At 36.4% G+C, this 22,280-nt stretch overlaps 1 protein-coding gene across 4 annotated transcripts in view; it reads left to right on the forward strand.

Moving 5' to 3' along the window:
* Positions 1–22,280, forward strand: part of ryr3 (ryanodine receptor 3) — a 143,846-nt gene that overhangs the window by 14,575 nt on the left and 106,991 nt on the right. For all 4 annotated transcript variants that reach the window (XM_038288380.1, XM_038288381.1, XM_038288382.1 and 1 more), the window contains exons 2-3: positions 10,994–11,113; positions 15,482–15,586. In XM_038288380.1, coding sequence (XP_038144308.1) covers positions 10,994–11,113; positions 15,482–15,586 — 225 coding nt within the window. The remainder of the gene's footprint in view (positions 1–10,993; positions 11,114–15,481; positions 15,587–22,280) is intronic.

The following is a 22,280-nucleotide window of genomic DNA, read 5'->3' on the forward strand; positions in this document are numbered from 1 at the left end:
AACAGGCACCTATACATTAAAGAAAATATTTAGCCAAGAAGATAGAGGTAGTATCAAAGTGACATTTTAAGAGCAACACCTAAAAAATCACCTCCATACTAGAGACTGACACGGGAGTGGATTTTCACTCCTGTCCTGTCCCACCACCACAGAAAAAAATTGTGTCCCGTCCTGATCACGGGCCAGAGTAGAAATCTAAATCCTGTCCCTTCCCACTCCTGGTGAAATTACTCCCACTCCCATCCCACTCCCATTCAGAATGACTCCCGCTCCTGCACCACTCCCATTCTTGTTGTTTTTGAGCGCGGGTGAAAAACTCAGAGCGGAAGCACTGTTGGTTTTTGGGTCGTGTAGTTTTTTTGACTCGCATTATAGCGTAGGCTTCAAGGAACAAAACTACAAAATGGCGGCGCCAGTACTGGATTTTTTTTCTTTCTACTTTATTTTATTTTTTGGCACCGATCCTAGTTTTTTTTTAGTTACTATTGGTTTGCTCCCGCTCCCGTTTATGTTTAATCCTGTACCGTCCCAATCACGTGATCGTTACTAATACTGACTCCCATCCCACGGGAATCCCACGAGAATCCCGTAACCCGTGGGATTCCCAAAAAAATTTCAGTCTCTACTCCATACCCAGAAAGTTCAAATCACTCGGTGGTAAGGGTAAACTGCCTCTGACAAATATTGTAATTCAGAAAACTAACATTCTGGTGTAATACAGATGGATATAGTTAATATTTTCTCTAATTCTGCGTTGTTTATGCCAAATTACTACAAAGAGGTAAAGGTCACAATATCTCTGTTAAGGGGTCTTTTATAACTTTCAGTCTTTAAATCTGTCTACAGATGATTTTAACCCTATTAACGCATTTTCAAATAAAACTATGTATGGTTGTTTCCATGAGAAAGTAATGATGTTCTAGCTGTTAATTGCCCTTCATTGGCCACCCTTACCAGGTGAGTTGTTGTTCCCATTGGAACATACTTTAGCACCTCGGGAAAAAGCAGTTTCCCTCTAAAACAAAGGGTTTCAGCAGTGATATTCTCAGGGGGAATGTCCCAACTAACCCAATGTTTTACTTGTTAGAATAATAACCATAAACTGTCAACAGAATTTCAGTCATTTGTTTATTATTCGAATCAATATACCAATGTTTAATTAGACAAAACAGAATTTATGCACTTTTCAGAACTAGGTTTTGTGTACTATGGGGGGAGAAGAGAAAGAGTCTGCAGTCATCAAGGAGTCTTCTTTGAAATTAGTCATAATAAACACCTGCTCAATCCAATCAATATGGATGTTATGCAGAACCATAAACAAATTAGATCACCCCCCACCAAGCCTCTGATTAGAAATAAATATGTTTGTAGATTTATTAGCAAAAGTTAAATTAAAATCTAGTCTACCCTTACTGATTTTTTTGGAGAATATGGATATTTTGTTTTTTTCAAGTCGGGACAGTGTGATTATTTTAAACTGACCATAAACTGCTTTTGGCACCTATTGTTTTTCAACCACCCCTCAGTGCTCATTGGAGTGCTTAGAACACAACAGGAGGTATTTGGTGAAAAAGGAGTCCTCCATCTCTTTGATCTATTTACTTTCATGAATGTTGCATATGTTTCTTGAGTTGTTGAATCTCTGGGGAAAGTAGTAATGTTCACTATTTTTTGTTGTGTCTAGGAAAATACTTTTTGTTGGCAAAATTTTCTGTGTTAAACCAATAACTGTTTTGCTGCATCATCATCCACATATGTGAGTTGAGATTAAAACCTAGATAAACTTGACTCCATTAAGGCAGTTTTTTGTGTCACAAGGTATAATTTAAAGTGACTTATCTGCTTTGTAAAACACTTGTGGGAATTTATTTGTTTCATGATGTTTTAGTTATTTTATTTATTTTTTGTTATTCTCTGTCTTACAGTAAATCAATACAGTGAAAGTTATGACCCAAGTATTAGCTTAACTTAAGATTAAAATTAAGGTCAATATGGAGCACTTAAAATTTGTAATTGCTCCTTGAAGGCTGCTCTACTAAAACACTCACCTATGTAACAGGAAAGAGTCAGATCCGTCACTGAATGAGTCATGTTACCATGAGCGCCACTTGGTGCTCCCCTTAAACAAAGACGCTTACCGAGCTAAAAGTTGTTGTTAGCCACTAAAAAAAACAAGAAAAACAGATAAAATTTGATCAGACATATTTTGGTCCTCGGATATTTAAATTATATACATTGTCTTACAATTACCTCTGACTTGTCTGCTATCTAAAACAAGGGCATCTGTTCATTTTTGTGAAAGTGCAATGCTTTTAGTACCTTTCAGGGGCCTAAACCTGGGAGTTAAAGGTCTAGCACCTTTATTGGCTAGAAGTTAGAGTGTTGCTTTGTGTAATGAATTTTGGTTAGTTAATTTCCTTACCTCCAAATAAGCTGTAATTGTGTTACTACTGTAATTTTTCAATAGCGGTAATGACAGCTACTGAAGATATGCAGGAGTGATATTCATGTCCCTGAACTTTTTCCCACCAGTAGGCACAATAGAGGATAGAAGAATTGTTGTCTTTTCTGTTACATGTTACACATTAAGTTAAAAAAATCACAAGGGGATTGTCTGTTTCTTTTCAGCTGGTTTAGAATTATATGATTTTTTTTTTTTTTTCAGATACCATAGGTTTGAATTTTAATCCTAACTCGGTTTAGGTGCTTATGTTTTTAGTCTTGTGAATCTATAATGTTTAAATGTCTGGCCATTTTTTCTCACCATCAGTTGTAGATTTGCAGTAAAAAACGTCCAGCTTTTATGTGTCCTGATTTTCTTAAAGTAATTTAATGTATGTCATTTACTAGTGCAGTGCACTGATGCATGCGACTGCTTAAAAGCTCTGCCTGTTCCAATCACAGAGCTCCAAAGTGATGCATAAGAGGTTGACATTCTTTCTGCCCAATTTTAGCACATTTGCTTAGATATAAATGATATGAAAACATAAATGATAGCGAATATATGCATGCTTGCCGAAAACATTCAGCAATTTAATAATTTCTTAAAGGGCAATACAGCGTTATTGGAACAAACAAAGGTGATTTTTCAAACATTTAAACATTGAAACATCAGGAGGGAAAAATTATTAATTGGTTCATTATTATCTGGGGTGATTCAGCAACTGTCCTTTGTACACTTTTTCAAATTGTGACCTCCAAATAGCCACATACTGCAACAATAAAGCTGATCTCCTCTCCTACTAGCATTTCATATATCCTAGACCCTGCCAAAGGTTAAAGAACAACGGCTGATTTAATTCATCCTTTTCCTGGTGTTTTCACATGGTTTTTGGTGATTTTGATATGGGCAATTAAAATGGTTTAAATATGTCAAAAGTATCCACGCACTTGCACTTAAAATCACTAAATGTAATGTTTTTAACTGGGATTTCATGTGATCAGCAAACACACAGAGTGCCACGTAATTGTGGGGTAGACATGAAAATTATTTCAAAGCAAAAATCAGAGAAATATTGCCTGAATTTGTACACAGAACCTCCTTTATTCCGACAACTACAGAAAGATCCCACTGTAGCCAGTTCCCTCAGGACGTACATTAAGAGATTCCAGTAGTATGTATTTTAACTTCAGTATCAAACAACTCTTTTAGGAAGACCTTAGAGAACTTTGTTTAGAGCACAGGATTGCAAATATTACCAACACAATAGCTATGGCAATCTTTTAAGCTGTAGGCAGCTTCGTTCCATCATCCAAAAAGGAAAACAATGTAACACAAGGACAAATCTATCAAGATATTGCTCTCTACCTAAAGGGAGAAGTTTTGTAAGGAGAGCGTTGATCAGAGAAACAGTAACTCTGGAGAAAGAGCATCAACAGCACAGATAGGAGACAGTTGTTAGCTGTGACCTCCACAACTTAGCTAAATGTAAGAGGGGAAAGAAGGAGGTCAGTCTTGTAAGAAAGCCATAAAAAGGCTTTTATATGGCTTATGCGGCTTTCTTACACACCAGAAATGTGGGAGAATGCAGATTCAACTTAAACCAAAACAACACTTTTTGCCATATTTGCACAAACCTCTTGCATCACCCTGACCATAAAACATTCATCTGAAACATACAAAAAATGTTCTAAACAGACAATGAATCTGATCAGAGATACAATAAATATGACCAATAAATACTGGGCAACCTGTAAGAGGTTGCAAAAGGGTGGAGCTACAAAGGAAAGATTAGACTAAAGTATATTTATGTTGGAGTAGTCTGGTCAAAGTCTAAACCTAAATACAACTGACAATCATTGGTAAGGATTTGATGGTCAAACATGCTCTCTGTCAAGACTTGTCTTAATCTCTAGATTTATAAATCTTGCAGAGATGTTCCTGTTTAATGAATTATTGATTAAGAGGTGTTGAATTTGTATCAAAGCTGCACTTTTTTTCTGAATTTTCTTCGTAAGAAATTACTTTTTCTCCTTCCAATTTAGTTTATTATTGTAATGTGGCAAAATGTTGATGATGATTATAATGATGAATTCAATCTGCATTAATTTTTTCGCAAGAATGAATGAAAGGCTACTCTATTCCCAGAATACCTTGTTTTATTTTTGATTCTCTGTTTTATTCTTGTGAATACTTTTTGAAGGATATTTCCAACAGAAGTTGACTTTTCTGTAGCTGAATTTTTTTTTGCAGCATTCTAGTTCTCATCCGGTTCACCAGGTTGTTGTTTTCACACATCTACACAGTATCTGCTTTACTCTAAATGCTGTTAGCAAAGCTTTGCTAAAAACACCAAGCTCAGGCTGTACTTAGCACCCCGCCTGACATTTATGAGAAACTTGACTCCTGTAAAGTCAGACCAGTTTAAACAGACTACACCAGGAGATGGTGTGAACAAGGAGACACGTTTTCTGTAATACTCCGAATTCATTTTATTTTCTAATCCACTTTTAATATCCCCTTCCCAAAATCAAGAAGTGTTGCTCTCTGTTGAATATATAGAGAAGCAAGTGTGTTAAAATAGAAGCACTGAGGGGCTGAACAGATTCAACTTTTCTCAAGTTCACATTGGTGGCAGCGGAGGGTGAATTGTAGGAGTTTATTTGGCACTCAGGAGCATCTGGAGAGATCTCAGGTTTCGGTCGGTGGATGCATCAGGTCTCGCACACACACACAATCATGCACACACCTGTTGCTGTCATACACACCCTGGTTGTTTTGCTCAAAGAAAAATTGGAGGATACACAGGGTGAGAAATACTAAGGGTCTTTTCAGGAGGGTCATGACACTCAAAAGTACCAGGAAAAAGGAGACAGTAACCAAAGAAACCAACACATTTTTCTGTTCTCGCTGTCCTGTGACACTAATATCAATGTGCAGACATTGTGGAGCTGTGTGATCCAGAAGACGGGTGGGAGAGGGTAGGGTCAAGTTCCCCCTCTGCACTTGGAAGCAGGCTAGAACACCGACCCAACCCTCACTCACCTCCTCCTACCACAGTCCCGGGGCCCTATACATAGGAATGAAGCTGCTTCTTATCTGTATAGCTGTCTAGCAGATGGTCACTCTGCTGTCGCAAAGATCCACTTGCCTCAGAGTCCCCAGATTCTCTGGCTTGGAGTCAAGTCAGGAGTGCAGAGACAGAAACTGTCTTAAAATGTCAGGCACATATGGCCCCTTCATCTGTGCTCTGGATCTTTTTTTATTGGTGATTAGATCCATATAAAACCTGTCAAATATGGCACCTCTTGAGTTTGTATTTATTAGGTATCGTGTCAGCCATTTCTACTTGCTCTTCCTACTTCCCTCGTCTTTCAAGATGGTGACTTGACTAGTCAACATTGGGATTATATTTCTTAAGTTGATTTCAATGTTTGATGAAGCTTATTATCAGTATTTTTTTCTTTAGTTTTACTTTTTATGTTAAAGATGGACATTATAGCTTCTGAGGTTAGCAACCTAAACTGGGATTTAAAGATAGAAAGCAATTAAAATAAAAAACTTGGAAGCTTAGACAGGAAGACTCAAGTCCCAAAAAAAGCCAGAAGCCTAGTTTGGGTCTATGTAAATGGTTGTGTTGCATTGGTTTCTCCATTGAAGCTGGTTCTCTGTGGCTTTGGTGCAATTCAAGTTTGAAAAGCAGAATTTAATTGACATTGTGCGAGTTCTCATTTGGCATGCAAGCAGGCAAGAATTTATTTTTTAAAGCAATTTATTCTTTGAAAAAGAAAAAAAGAACAACCTGACAAAGAGAGGATGCAAAGAAATTGGTTTACAGTATGCACAACATCAATTGTGTTCATAAAAAGTTAATTCCAGCAAATTTTACTGCTTTTGATGTGTTGTTGCTTTATGACATACTTATCTTAAATCCACAAGTATTTTCTATAAACCCTTGGTGCTGTTCCAGGTTTTAGAGACTAATGTAAACATCTGTTTTTGACTAAACTAGATACTTTAGCTATTCAATAATGAATCAGTTTTGGATACTGTATGCCCAAATGTTCAGCTTTCTGCGCAGTCTTTCAAAATCATTTTGCAATTTTGCTGGTTTAAAAAGGCTAACTCTCTTGCTAGGATTGCTCAATCGCTGTAGTAAAAGCGAAAGATAGCCTACAACCAGTTCTAGGGATTGGTCCGTTCTTTCAGTAAGAGATTAATAAGTAATTAGAACTATCAGCTCCAAATACTTTGTACCATAGAACAATAAAGTTATAGCATTACATGCTTTGTAAATTTAGACACTGAAATATTTGCCCATTTAATTTGTGAAACAGCACATGGCCATTAGGAGTTTAAGTAGTGTGTCTCTGAACATCAATCTTTAAGCCTTAAAATAGTCTGGATTTAGGTCTGGACTTTGATTAGAGCTCTAAGTCCAGACCTAAATCCAGACTAGTGATAGGGGAATTTTAAGGCGTAGATTTACTTTGACCTAAAACATGTTATTCTTCATTTCTCAATGGTAGGAGTCCTGCACCTTCTAGATGTATCAGTAGGGTTGTCAAAAGTATCGATACTCAAAGAAGTATCGATACTGAAATATTGTATCCGGATACAATACTCGTTTTTAAAAGTATCGATTCAGTGCCACCACCAGTGGCACCTAAGCAGTCATTCATCTAAAGTGCAGAAAAGAGGACAATGCACAGAACACTGTGTGATTGAATAATTCTGTGCACTTTTCAGTTTCATACTTTTTTTTGTAACAGGTGCAGCTGCTGAGAATTATTTTTTTTTCTTAACCGGTTTGGCTAGTGTCATTGTTATGTGTGTAAAGCATAGCCAAGGAAGGAACACTTAATTTTAATTTGAGAAGTTTTTTATCAAGCTAGCTTAATATTGTGCACATCAAACTACCTCAAAATATAGTTCTTATTGTTTATTGTGTTTATTTATTGTATTTGTTTATTTATGAAAATATTTCTGTTGAATTTTAGAGTCTTTGTTTTTATCCTTATGGTATTGAAAATGGTATCGAGTATCGAATATTTTCCTTAGTATCGGTATCGAGTTGAAAAGTTTAGTATCGTGACAACCATACAGGTGCTGGTCATAAAATTAGAATATCATGAAAAAGTAGATTGATTTCAGTAATTCCATTTAAAAAGTGAAACTTGTATATTATATTCATACATTACATACAAACTCATATATTTCAGATGTTTATTTTGTTTAATTTTGATGATTACAAATGACAACAAATGAAAATCTCAAATTCATCATATCAGAAAATTAGAATATTACTGAAGACCAATAAAAACAAAGGATTTATAGAAAAGTTGGCCAACTGAAAAGTATGAACATGAAAAGTATGAGCATGTACAGCACTCAGTATTTAGTTGGGCCTCCTTTGGCCTGTATTACTGCAGCAATGCGGCGTGGCATGGAGTCGATCAGTCTGTGGCACTGCTCAGGTGTTATGATAGCCCAGGTTGCTCTAATAGTGGCTTTTAGCTCTTCTGAATTGTTGGGTCTGGTGTATTGCATCTTCTTCTTCACAATACCCCATAGATTTTCTATGGGGTTAAGGTCAGGAGAGTTTGCTGGCCAATTAAGAACAGGGATACCATGGTCCTTCAACCAGGTACTGGTAGCTTTGGCACTGTGTGCAGGTGCCAAGTCCTGTTGGAAAATGAAATCTGCATCTCCAAAAAGTTGGTCAGCTGCAGGAAGCATGAAGTGCTCTAAAACTTCCTGGTATGTGGCTGCGTTGACCCTGGACCTCAGAAAACACAATGGACCAACACCAGCAGATGACATGGCACCCCAAACCATCACTGACTGTGGAAACTTTACACTGGACTTCAAGCAACGTGGATGAAGTGCCTCTCTTCTTTTCCTCCAGACTCTGGGACCTTGATTTCCAAAGGAAATGCAAAATTTACTTTCATCAGAGAACATGACTTTGGACCACTCACCAGCAGTCCAGTCCTGTTTCTCTTTAGCCCAGGCAAGACGCTTCTGACGCTGTCTGTGGTTCAAGAGTGGCTTGACACAAGGAATGCGACAGCAGAAACCCATGTCTTTCATACGTCTGTGTGTGGTGGTTCTTGAAGCACTCACTCCAGCTGCAGTCCACTCTTTGTGAATCTCCCCCACATTTTTGAATGGGTTTTGTTTCACAATCCTCTCCAGGGTGCGGTTATCTCTCTTGCTTGTACACTTTTTTCGACCACATCTTTTCCTTCCCTTCGCCTCTCTATTAATGTGCTTGGACACTGAGCTCTGTGAACAGCCAGCCTCTTTAGCGATGACCTTTTGTGTCTTGCCCTCCTTGTGCAAGGTGTCGATGGTCGTCTTTTGGACAACTGTCAACTCAGCAGTCTTCCCCATGATTGTGTAGCCTATAGAACTAGACTGAAAGACCATTTAAAGGCTTTTGCAGGTGGTTTGAGTTAATTAGCTGATTAGAGTGTGGCACCAGGGGCCAACAATTTTGAACCTTTTCACAATATTCTAATTTTCTGATATGATGAATTTGAGATTTTCATTTGTTGTCATTTGTAATCATCAAAATTAAACAAAATAAACATCTGAAATATATGAGTTAGTATGTAATGTATGAATATAATATACAAGTTTCACTTTTTAAATGGAATTACTGAAATCAATCTACTTTTTCATGATATTCTAATTTTATGACCAGCACCTGTATGTATCAGTGGTCCAACACAATCAAATCAAATCGCTAAAAAGCTTCCTCAGCATGCAAGCCCCCCCATATCTACTGAGGAAAAGCATTCCCACATCATAATGCAGCCAACACTAAGTAAAGTGTGGTAATTATAAACTATGGCACAGTTTTCCATATTTTCAGTTGAAAAAAAAAATTAAAAACCAAAAATAATTTACGTTCCACCTTAACAGTTCTGCACTGATGTGTGTTAGCCTATCCCTAAATGTTTTGGGAGGTTGTAATATGACATAATGGGAAAAGGTTTGGTACTTAATTTGGTACTAAATGGTTTCTTGCCAAATCAAAGTAAATGTATATTTGATTCAAAAACTCGTGTTAATCAATCTCTCTTAAATATTTAGCATCTGCTTGTCTTGCCAGATATATACCAAATAAAATATGTTGATGCTGAGCAAGTGAGATTTTTTTTGTCCTAATTTCACTCTTGCGAATCACATTTTTCTAAAATTGTTCACGCTAAATTGAAATTTGTAGTAAACCTGAATAATCAGTTTAAAGCATAATCAACAAAAGGGGATTATTCAAATGTAAAAACTTAAATAAGAGAGAAAACTGTAATTTAGTAGTCAGACTTTATTGAAATAACCAGATGGAGACTAAAGTAAGTCAAAGTCCTTGTTAATTCAGATCAGAAAATAGTCATTACATTCTTAGCTCTAAAGTTCTGCTTTGCTGTAGACTTTGCTATAAAGATTTAAATTAAAACACTTATGGTTTTACTGATGATTAAATAAAGTGAATGATGAGATATTAAGATATTCAGTCATGTACCCTCTGATTCTAAAGCTGCACAGAATAATAAAGGCTCTTCATTGAAACTGATACTCACTCTGTCGTATGTTTGTCTTTATATGTCAAAACACTGCGTGGTTCACATGTAGGTATAAAGATAGTTTAGGAATGATGCCAGACCGTGCTGGGTCACAAGGCCAATAGAATCCTAAACAGCCAAATAGAAAGAGATTTATTTACTCGGTTTTAATGAAGTGTCAAGCCTTTGGTCATCCTGCTGGTTGTATTAAGTTTCTGTTTTTATCTGTATCCTGAAACATTGAACTGGTGCTCCCATTTTTAACCTCACTCTGCCTCCCTTGATAGATTCATAATCTTTAAGTTTTCTGATGCAGAAATGTTCAAAATTGCATTCACTTGAAATATTCCACCTTTAGAACGGGTGAGGTGCTTTTTTTAAAAATCCTCAGGTCTGATTATTGCAGCTTCTGGAGCCTTGTAGGGTTTTCTGCTCAGCCTATGTCTAAATCTGATGAATTAATACCACAATAGAGAAGGTGGGAGCCAGAACCATGGCAACCCTTAACTAAGCCTAGTGTAGGATGAAAACTATCAGGAGACTTGGACGCCTCACACACACACAAGCAAAATCAATATCTGTGTGTGTAGCTTAGTAGAGCCTGACCTGCTGCAGCCTGACAGATGAATCCAGACCCCTTTCCTCCACTGTCTGTCAGGTTTTAGAAATCATATTTTTTTTCATTGATTAACATAGTTAAGCTTATTTAACCCTGATGCATTTGTTGTTCCACTAAATGTATGCTGCTTTAACTTTAATTCGATTTATGGTTACTGAACTGTGATTCAAAAGCTAAAGGGATTTTTATTCCAATCATTCTGTTTCTCATAAATCATCACTGCGGATCTCTAAATGCAACATGAACTAGCTGTCATCATTTTTTGAATTTCCAGCCAGGGAGGCACGTTGTTGATTTTAGATAGGTCACTGTCAGAGCATTTCTGGCATTAACACTCTTCTCTCTCCCCTCCCACCCTTGCAGGATGATGAGGTGGTGCTCCAGAGTGTGGCCACCATCCAGAAGGAGCATCGCAAGTTCTGCCTGGCCACAGAGGGACTTGGAAACCGTCTCTGTTACTTGGAACCCACCTCTGAAGCTAAGGTGAGGATGTGTTGTTTACACCTGAATGTTTGACTGGATCGGAGCTGACTGAGAATTCAGTGGAACCTACGATCTCGACTTTGCTCATGCAATCATGCTAAAAAAGATTTCAGTAACATATTATCACTTTAAATCATTTAGCAAAGAAATCTGAATCTGGGGACATCATTTTTATTTTCTTATGCAATTTCACAGGGTGGGACCATTAAATGAGAGCAATCTTTCTGATATTCTCAACCATTCAGCCCATTCCTCAGGTTTTCTAAAAGATCATAGAACTTCAACCATAATAAACGTTAGGCGCCTCCTACATATTCTACATATTATAAAGCCAACTGGGAGTTTTTGCTGTCAATGCAGTTGATTTTCTTTTAAACCAAGTATCAAACTCAACAGGTTGGCATTTGTGATGGTCAAAAAGAGAAGGCAAACCAACTGTTGTTAAGGCAGCGCAGTCACCTCTACAATACCACTTTGAAATAGTGCCTCTGTTTTAGACTTTTTCAATAAAAAAATTTGCCCCAGATATTTTCAACATAATTTTCCTGTAGCCTTTTTTCCAAAGTAATAGAGAGCGACACAGTTCTCTCTTATAAAAGTGCCATGTTTCCCTCTTTCCTATTTGTAAAAGTGGCGAAAAAGGAAATCAACATCAAGTCTAAAAAGACAGCTTTATGAACTGAAAACACAGAAGTATGAATTAAGAAATTACTTTGTAGTTTAATTCTACTTTACATGTTCTCTACTGAGAGATAATCTGATAAGAAGTTAAGCCTGAATAAGTTTTTTTAATAATTTATTTAAATCTGAAATTTTAATTTCGATCCAAGGAAGGACACCTATTAAAGGGCAATGGAGGATTATTCGGTTCAGCAGGTAGGGGTCTGTATCTGGACCTAATAGGTTTTGTAGAACCATTAAGGTATAAGACATCCAAACAGCTTGTCTTCTGCCTTCTGTGAGTTTATTGCATTCTGTTTTGTTTAGAGGCAAGCTACAAATTTGAAAGATGTCTTTATAATCAGGCAATATTTTTTGGAGGTCGCGCTCATTAATAACAACATCAAAAGTATCTGCAGGTTTCTTCAATCTTTCTCTGAATTCCTTTTTCTGCCACTTTTTAATGTTATTTCAACTTCTGAATAAAAGAACACTGCAGGAAAAAACTGACAGTAAACTACAAAGTTTGCTGATTGTTTAAAGCTGCTATGTTTGCTTAATGATTTTACTACCAGTCATGCTGTATCAAAACAGCAAAGATGCTACCATGAAGGAGCACATTCCACGGTTCCTCTATGTGACTAAAAGCTCAGGAGAATATACCTGTTTATGGTCAGGTAGGAAAATCTGTCTAGACATCCACGTTACATTTTAGTGATGAGGTGTTTACTGTCGAGAAGGAAATCACTGCACACAGTATTTAGATGTCAGGGTGATAATCTCGTGATCGTTAAACTTTCCTCTGCCAACTTTAGATGGTCTTTATGAGATGTCTGAACTCTGTCACGTTAGTCTGCAATAAAAGAAAGTATGAAGCAAAAGGATTTGTACTGAATTTGACTATTTATGCTCACTGTCATTTAAATGTTTTTAAACAATAGAACGAAGGTGTTTCAGGTGGATCTTAAATTGGATTGTGCACCTGGAAAAAAATTATAAATGTACCAAAGTGACAGTAACACTTTTAGGAGATACTTTTGATTTAATTTAAACATTTTCCAGACAAACATGATGTTGATGCTTAAAAAAACATAATGAACAATAATAAAGCTGCTGCTGTTGTGGACTGTTGTTTTTAATTAAAACACCTCTTCTATAAGAATGATTATTTCATTTGGCAATTAATATTACAAACTAATAACCCTCACATTTCCCTTGCAGTCTATATAAGCAAACTGTTAGCCAATCAATTGTATGCCCCTGTAAAACCGGATTCTGAATTCATGATACATCTTTAGTCTTTGGTCGTTCACTTTATGCTCAACCTGCATCCTTTAGGTATGGATGTACAGAAATCCAGAAAAAGTAGTATGTATATTACGGAAGAGGATTAGGGCCAGTGAAAAACATTTTTTTTTACTGATTTTAAATTTTTATTTCAGTTTAGTATGGGAAAAAGTCAGAGTTCTGACTTTTTTCTCAGAATTCTGGCTTTAATCTCAGAATTCTGACTGAATTCTGACAATAAAAAAGTCAGTATTCTGAGAAAAAAGTCAGAATTCTACACTGAATTCTGACAATAAGAAAAGTCAGAATTCTGAGATTACAGTCAGAATTCTGACTTTTTTCCCATGTTAAACTGAAATAAAATTTAAAAATCAGTTAATTTTTTTTTCTTTTTTTCTTTTTTGGGGGAAAAAAGGCATTTCAGTTTATAGTGATTAGAGTCATTATTGAAACACAAATAAGCAAAGATAGAAAACATAATTAATAAAAAAACGTTTAGTCTCAATTTTATTGCTTTAACTCCTTGTAAGTAATGATTTACTCAAAGGACTAGTTTTGTTTTTGTTAAATTTGACTGTTTTATTTTGAAGTTAATCTTTCTGTAAGTCACTTCCTGGTTAGTAGAGCTTGATTGTTCCCACCTGTGTCTCATTAGTCTGTAGTTTCTCTCATAATTTTTTTCCAGTTTTCAGCCTTCTTACCTGTTCTGTTTTTGATCCCTACTTCTAGTGAGTTTTTCTTAATTTGTCTTCTTTCCTTTATCAGAAATAATTTTTTTAATCATGCCTCTCACACTTATCTGTTTATACAGTAGGTTGCTACGTTTGCAGCTGAGGAATGTTTTAACCGGGAGGGGGGAGAATAGTTTTGAGTGTTGCTTTTTCACGAACTAGAGGGTGGACTCTTCCTGCTTCTGAATACTAAAAATTTTGGCTCCTACGTACAGTAATTGTATGTGCCTGATAAACACATGAATGATGCTTGTCATAATGGGCTTTTAGGAAAAGTACAAAAAAAAAAAGACTTGGTGTAGCTCTCCATTGTAAAACCCAGCATATACAAAGATCTGTAAATTTCTGTGTGTCACACAGAGTAAATATGAATAAATTATCAATTTTTGTTGAATTCTGTGAGATGGGCTATACCTATACATCCTGTCATGCAAAGGATTGTGGGTAACCGTGTAGCTCCCAGCAGTGAATAGAAATGTCAAAAGATCCTTATGCTGCTTTTCTACCTCCTTCCATGCTGCCGGCACCATTCTGATTACACTTTTTTTATGATGATCGCTGACACTATTCTGCCTTGGTTTAAGTATCCTTACCGATTTGATAAGCCGCTCTCTTGAGTGAGTTCTCTTTGCAGGTGTTTTTTTTAAATTCAATCTTTTCCATTAGGTATATAACCACTACATGCCAATTAAGTGTCTTTTTTTAAATCAATTTAAAATCAAGGGCAACACCAGAATTTGTATAGAAGGGTAATAATTAACTTGGTTGAAACTAAAAAAAAAATCCCACATGACAAGAGCATTGTGATTGTGTTTTTTGTAAGCACAGTTCATGCTTTAAAAATACCTTTTTATATAAAGGAAATTGGCTCTAGGTAGCCGTTTGGCCTAGGACAACCTAAAACTGCTAAAAGTTATTTAATAATGCTTTAACATTTTGAATCATTAAAAAGTGCACCTAAAAGCATGATTTTGATGGAAGAAAAGTTTGATTTATATTAAGAAAAAAAAAAAAAATGCTGTATTGAAAATTAATTGCCTTCAATTGCAGGTAATTCAGATTCTATTAAATCACAGGCTTCAAATTTGTTTTTTCCAGAACCAATCTGATTGCAGTGAAAATGTTCTCTTGCGTCCTACTTGTATATCATCCAAAACATATTCATCTATAGGTACTGCAGGGAAAATGTTTTGAATTGTTAATTAGAATATTTTTTTCATAACTGTCCAGGAATAAATTAAAAAAAAATGTACATGGAAGAATACTGACAAACACAAATGTTCATAAATTTTGTAGCTTTTAACAGGTTTTTTGTTTTAGTGGCGACAGAAAATGTCTTCTATCTGGGTCACTCTTGCATATCAGATACCACGGGCATAGATTTTGCATTTTAAACCATAAAGGTGTTTCTAAAATAGTTTCCTAGCAAAGTATTGAGTCTCAGGTTGGCCTCATGTTAAAAAAGTCTTTTCCATATCAGATAGAGCAAAAAGGTGAGGGGAGGGGGGGTGGCTGCTGTTTTCCTAATGAGGCTACGCAGGTAACGCAAGAAGAAACCCAAGAAGTGTAAAAGCCTATTACATTGATTTCTTCTTAACCCTGGAAGCCATAATGCTTTTTCTCCATTGCTTCTCAATGAATACTTCATTCCCTTGTCCTTATTTTGCCTTTCTGTCCCTCTTTCCTGCAGCATGTTCCTCCAGACATGTGTATTTGTAACTTTGTGCTGGAGCAGTCCCTGTCGGTTCGAGCCCTGCAGGAGATGCTGGCTAACACTGGGCAGAGCAGTGAGGGGGTGAGTACGCACAACCCTTTGATCTCTTTCACATACCTATGCTTTTATGTACTTACACATTTTTCACTTAAATCACTTGCAAAAGGTTTTATTGATGTTGAAACACGTTTCAACCTGCTCAGATACTGTGAAGTTATTTATTTTGTTTTTTTGGATTAAAAAAAATCTGTTAAGTGTGGTGTGCATTTTCCTTCACTCCACTTAGTCTCTTACTCTTAAGTTGGATTTAGTACAGCAAAAATGACCTAATTGGTAAGTATCGTAAGGTCCTTGTTCTAAATAGAGGACAACTGACCGCAAATCATTTCAGAAAAAACATTCCCATGATGGTGGCAGCAGCGTGATATGGAAATGTTTTTTATGTTGCAGGGATGGGAAATAGTTGGCAGAGAGATGGATAAAGTTAGGCTACGTTCACACTGCAGCCTGAAGCTATCCAAATCTGATTTTTTTGCTCATATGTGACCTGGATCTGATCTTTTCATGGCAGTCTGAACTACACTGTAATTCCCTCTAAAGTCGAAAATCAGGAAACCAACTCGTTCTTTAGTTATTGGCTTTAATCACAGAAGAAGCATGATAGTGTGCCATGAGAACTGTTAAAACATACAGAAAGAAAAGCAAACAAAACTAATTATTTCCCCGAAAAGACATCAAAGGAAAAAAGCGACCATACAATATATGACTCAACAGAAAATCTTCGCGTTACATCTTAACGGTCAAACAAAATAAACAGTAAATTAAACTAAAATGTACCTCATTGGCCGCTTTCCCTTGAAAGAAAATTAGAATCTTCAGTCCTTTATCCAGTGTCCTTATTAGACATTGGTGGCTTAGGCAGACGAATCAGCGAGGTGTCTGCCTGATAGTTTGTTCCAGAACCATGTTACAGATCCACAGGTACCGACCCTTAAAGGTAACATTCCGTCGACCGACGGCTGCAACCTTTTGGTTCCCCCCTTAATTAAGACTCGTTCCCCCGCATCGAACAAACAATATACAAGAAACACATGAAATTATGCTTTTAATATTTAACCTTTATTACTAGAAATGTATGTATTTATGAGCTCTATATTTTTTACTTAAATATTTATTAATCTATTATTTATTTATTTATTCTGACTTTGATGGCAGCTACAAACACAGATCCGATTTTTTCCCAATCCGATCCAGGCCTCTTGGCTATGTGGTCCTTAATCCGATACGAATCTGATCTTTTCAAATGCGACCTGTGTGTGAACGGCCAGGTCGGATTCATCCGACCTGAACACCATTAATACCCGACAAAGGTCTTGCTAAGCAGAAGCGGCAAGAAAAACGACCATGGTGGACGATGATGCAGAGAGCTGTATTTATGTTTAAACATATTGAAAAGATTGTGTTTTTATGGTTCGAAAAGACCGCTAGATGCGCGCCGGCACTACCATCCATGTTTACTTCCATAAACACAGAGCATGCTGGCCTGTGACGTCATTGTGTCCTCTACTGCATATGCAGAACACTTGCGTTGTATGACTACAGTTCACACAGGAGATCACATATAAGTCGCATACAGGTGCTGGTCATAAAATTAGAATATCATGAAAAAGTAGATTGATTTCAGTAATTCCATTTAAAAAGTGAAACTTGTATATTATATTCATACATTACATACAAACTCATATATTTCAGATGTTTATTTTGTTTAATTTTGATGATTACAAATGACAACAAATGAAAATCTCAAATTCATCATATCAGAAAATTAGAATATTACTGAAGACCAATAAAAACAAAGGATTTATAGAAATGTTGGCCAACTGAAAAGTATGAACATGAAAAGTATGAGCATGTACAGCACTCAGTATTTAGTTGGGCCTCCTTTGGCCTGTATTACTGCAGCAATGCGGCGTGGCATGGAGTCGATCAGTCTGTGGCACTGCTCAGGTGTTATGATAGCCCAGGTTGCTCTAATAGTGGCTTTTAGCTCTTCTGAATTGTTGGGTCTGGTGTATTGCATCTTCTTCTTCACAATACCCCATAGATTTTCTATGGGGTTAAGGTCAGGAGAGTTTGCTGGCCAATTAAGAACAGGGATACCATGGTCCTTCAACCAGGTACTGGTAGCTTTGGCACTGTGTGCAGGTGCCAAGTCCTGTTGGAAAATGAAATCTGCATCTCCAAAAAGTTGGTCAGCTGCAGGAAGCATGAAGTGCTCTAAAACTTCCTGGTATGTGGCTGCGTTGACCCTGGACCTCAGAAAACACAATGGACCAACACCAGCAGATGACATGGCACCCCAAACCATCACTGACTGTGGAAACTTTACACTGGACTTCAAGCAACGTGGATGAAGTGCCTCTCTTCTTTTCCTCCAGACTCTGGGACCTTGATTTCCAAAGGAAATGCAAAATTTACTTTCATCAGAGAACATGACTTTGGACCACTCACCAGCAGTCCAGTCCTGTTTCTCTTTAGCCCAGGCAAGACGCTTCTGACGCTGTCTGTGGTTCAAGAGTGGCTTGACACAAGGAATGCGACAGCAGAAACCCATGTCTTTCATACGTCTGTGTGTGGTGGTTCTTGAAGCACTCACTCCAGCTGCAGTCCACTCTTTGTGAATCTCCCCCACATTTTTGAATGGGTTTTGTTTCACAATCCTCTCCAGGGTGCGGTTATCTCTCTTGCTTGTACACTTTTTTCGACCACATCTTTTCCTTCCCTTCGCCTCTCTATTAATGTGCTTGGACACTGAGCTCTGTGAACAGCCAGCCTCTTTAGCGATGACCTTTTGTGTCTTGCCCTCCTTGTGCAAGGTGTCGATGGTCGTCTTTTGGACAACTGTCAAGTCAGCAGTCTTCCCCATGATTGTGTAGCCTATAGAACTAGACTGAAAGACCATTTAAAGGCTTTTGCAGGTGGTTTGAGTTAATTAGCTGATTAGAGTGTGGCACCAGGGGCCATCAATTTTGAACCTTTTCACAATATTCTAATTTTCTGATATGATGAATTTGAGATTTTCATTTGTTGTCATTTGTAATCATCAAAATTAAACAAAATAAACATCTGAAATATATGAGTTTGTATGTAATGTATGAATATAATATACAAGTTTCACTTTTTAAATGGAATTACTGAAATCAATCTACTTTTTCATGATATTCTAATTTTATGACCAGCACCTGTATATTTGGAAAATGTGAACGGCAACGAAAAAAAAATCAGATTTCACTATAAAAATTGGAATTAATAGATACAGGGAAATCTTGAACAAAAAGCAGGCTTCTGAGGTTGTTCTAGTGTTTTAATTCAGACCTTAGACCAAACAGTAAATTGTCTGCCTATCCAAACACAACAAGCTTTTTTCTAGAGATATAAAATTTAGATTATAGATGTAGAAAATATAATCCCAAAATATTTGCTTCTGTTAATTGCAGCAGAAGTTGATTCTGCACAGTGTTGGCTTATGGTGGGATCAAGCACCACACGGTGCAGCTGTGGTGCAGGCATGCTGCAGAAGATCACTCACACTGAATTCTGCGACCCGGCTGTCCCTGCTGAGTTCCTAGTTCCTGAGTTCCAGTTGAATAAATACAGTAGCATTTGGAAGATAAAAAGTCTATGTAGGTTCATGCTCTTTCAGGGAGTTGTTGAGCAAAACTCATTATCAGGGTACAAAAAAATCCTGTTTCATCGTCCAATAGCTGCTTTAGTTTTTGTTTTCACTTTCTGTTTGGAAGGTTAGTGGGTTGATTTTATTCTGAAATTATCTGAATTGTTTTCTGTCTGAAACCCTGCTTTTCCTGTTTGGGTTGTGACATTCACCAGTTTAATGCTGCAACCGCTGTGACATCAGTCAAACCTCCTTCCTGTGGAAAGACTTTGTTGATCCACACAAACTTGGTACATGGCTGATGTGAGTGTGCACACTGATTTTAATAAATCAGGATCCTTGCAGCTCCGATGTCACAGCTGCGCGGAAGCTACACCTCATTCACAGTGAGCCCGACACTATGATGTAACAATATTAAGATAAGTATAATGTTATTTTTATGCTCACTTTACTTTTCAGAAATAGAAAGAGATGTGGAAAAAAAGGTTAAAAAATGCTCCCACAAACATACCAAGGTGCATTTGTCTACATCCCTAAAAATAAATAAAAATTAGTAGTTGTAAAACATTTCCAAGGGGTGTGAATTCTTTTGCCAGCCAATGCAATAAATAAGTCAGTAAATAAAGTCATCAGTTAAAGTAAAGTTTTTTTTGTCATCTTCAAAGTATAAAGTGACACAAGATAAGTGGACATGCTAATGATCAGGGAACATTATTTACTAAATGCACCCAAATATAAACATTCAGAGAGTGCTGAAGGTTCTGGAAGTACAGCTACTGATTCTAAAAAAGAGACTTCTAAGTTTAAATGCTGGAGGTATGCCGAACAGGACAGAGATATTTTGAGCATTTTAATTCAGGGACTAGTCCTGCCTTGATTCCTATCCGTAAGCAATCTTAAAAATGCTGCTACATATCAAATAACAGGGGTTTATGTGTCTACATAGCAGATTAAATAAAGATTAAACCCAGTTTTTAAAAGTGACTTTATACCAAAAATGTGACTGACAAAGAAAATGATCAAGGTTTGGATTATATGAAGTCTTATTAATTATATTGCTAACTGATTAATCTGTAGACACTTTTTTGAATTTATCTTTAATCAAAAGCAAACTATCCTTCAAATGTGACTTTTATTTTTTTGCAGAATTTAAACCAAGTGGACTATCCCACTTGAGGAGTTCCCCGTCTTTAGTCCAGAAAGTATTTAATTTTGTACAATTTTGCCTTAAATGCTGCCCTTAGATGATTGTTCTGGCATGCTTTAGAGTCACTATATATTTCAGTTAATATTTATTCAATAACTGCATTAGTTGACAATTTTTATTTACTAATTAATCATGATAAATCAAAATAGTTGTTTCAGCCCTAGTTTGTGTATTTAGTGCTCAGTATTTAGTATCAAAATGTTTATCTAACATGTTCATTGGAGTGCAAGTTTATTCATGTAGCAAATTTCAGTAGAAAGACAAAAAGTCCTGTAAATGGAAAAAAACGCATATTAGGAAAACACAGAAACGAATACATTGCAGTGGCATAAAGATAATTATTAATAAACATGAATATTTAAAGTGAATACCAAACATTGTAGAAGCTAATGAATTACCTCACAATATGACTCTGAAAATAGATATGTAGTGTTTTGACATAAACTGATTTAAGGTACAAGACAGGACTGGAAATCAGGCCTTTTTCAATAGTTATTGTTATTGGGCACAGTGCAAAGGTTTTATATTACTCTTTTTTTTTTTTGGTTTCACTATAATCTCCCTTAATGCTAGGGTTACAGATCTATACTTTTCCATGTTTTTTTGAAGGTCCTGCTTTAACTTCGGTCACAATCTACTACTTTTTTGACAGAGTCTTTGTGTCTGGACATGACATTATGTTAAAATACACACAATACAATCAATTCAGATACAGTTTGCATATTTAATGCCTTTTAATAAAGTGATAAATATCTAAAGAAGCCCAGGCAGTTGCACTGGGTTTTGACTTGCAGCAATCCTTCAATTTTAAAAAAGCACGAGAAACAGTGGGAAAGAACCAGTCTGTTTTAACAGGGAAATAATGAGGAGCCAATCTAAACAGAAAACATTTTAGATCAATTCAAAAAGGCTGGAGACAAACTTAACAGAAATATTAAACTCATTGGATTGAAGCCTTTTGCTTTAATCCTCATTTATGAGATAAGGTGTGCATTACATTTAAAACATTGGGAATAATAGCTAAAGAAAAATCAGCATTTTCTTTCCTTTTTAGACGGCCTGCTTTTCTACAGTAATTTTACTTTAATATCTTTCCACACATTCCTGCTCAACAAATGATCAGGAGACTCAGATTGATTAAAGTTCAACAAGAGTGAGCAAACAAGAGACTTTGTATTCGGGTGCCCTGCTGTACCTACTTCACTTATACTCCAAACCCTTTGCATCCCTGATTTACACTGAAAAGTTCAAACCCCTTTCTCTTTAAAGAGTTACAATGAGTTAACTACTGTTAAATATGCAATGTGAAAGTCATTATGTAGAAACGTTTAGTAAGGCTCAGTAAAGGTTAGTTCCAATTGAGCAGAATATTAACATTTTTGTTTTTACCGTAACTTGGCAACTGTATAACAAATGGATATTGCCTGATTCATTAGTTGGGCTAGCTCTACAGCTAGCATGCCTGCAGTCTGGTGCTTTTGTTTAATTTTGAGAAGACGGTTGACACTCATAGCTTCAGAGAAACATTTATATAAAGTCTTTTGTGTTGATGAGTGAAAGGTGTGCACTACTTTCAAGGAATGCACATAAATAGGTGGGGGAGGGGCAGGCCTGTTTCTTCACACTGGAAAAGGATCTAAAAATAATTAGAAATGTCTTAAATTAAGTGTATTTACGCTTAATTTGAGTAGGTAAATGAGATAGTTTGCCAATGGAATGAATATTTTGCTCTTAAAATAAGAAATTTAGATAAAATGCACTTGAAATAAGACAGTGCAATTGTATTTTCTTATTGTAAGTGTAAATTGTCTTGTTCCATTGGCAAAATCTCTCTTTTACCTACTAAATCCAAGAACAAATACACTTTAAGAAAAAACAACTTATCTAGATTTCGA

This window comes from Cyprinodon tularosa, unplaced genomic scaffold (assembly GCF_016077235.1).
Source record: "Cyprinodon tularosa strain WSP-4 unplaced genomic scaffold, ASM1607723v1 ctg253, whole genome shotgun sequence".
Lineage (NCBI taxonomy): Eukaryota > Metazoa > Chordata > Actinopteri > Cyprinodontiformes > Cyprinodontidae > Cyprinodon > Cyprinodon tularosa.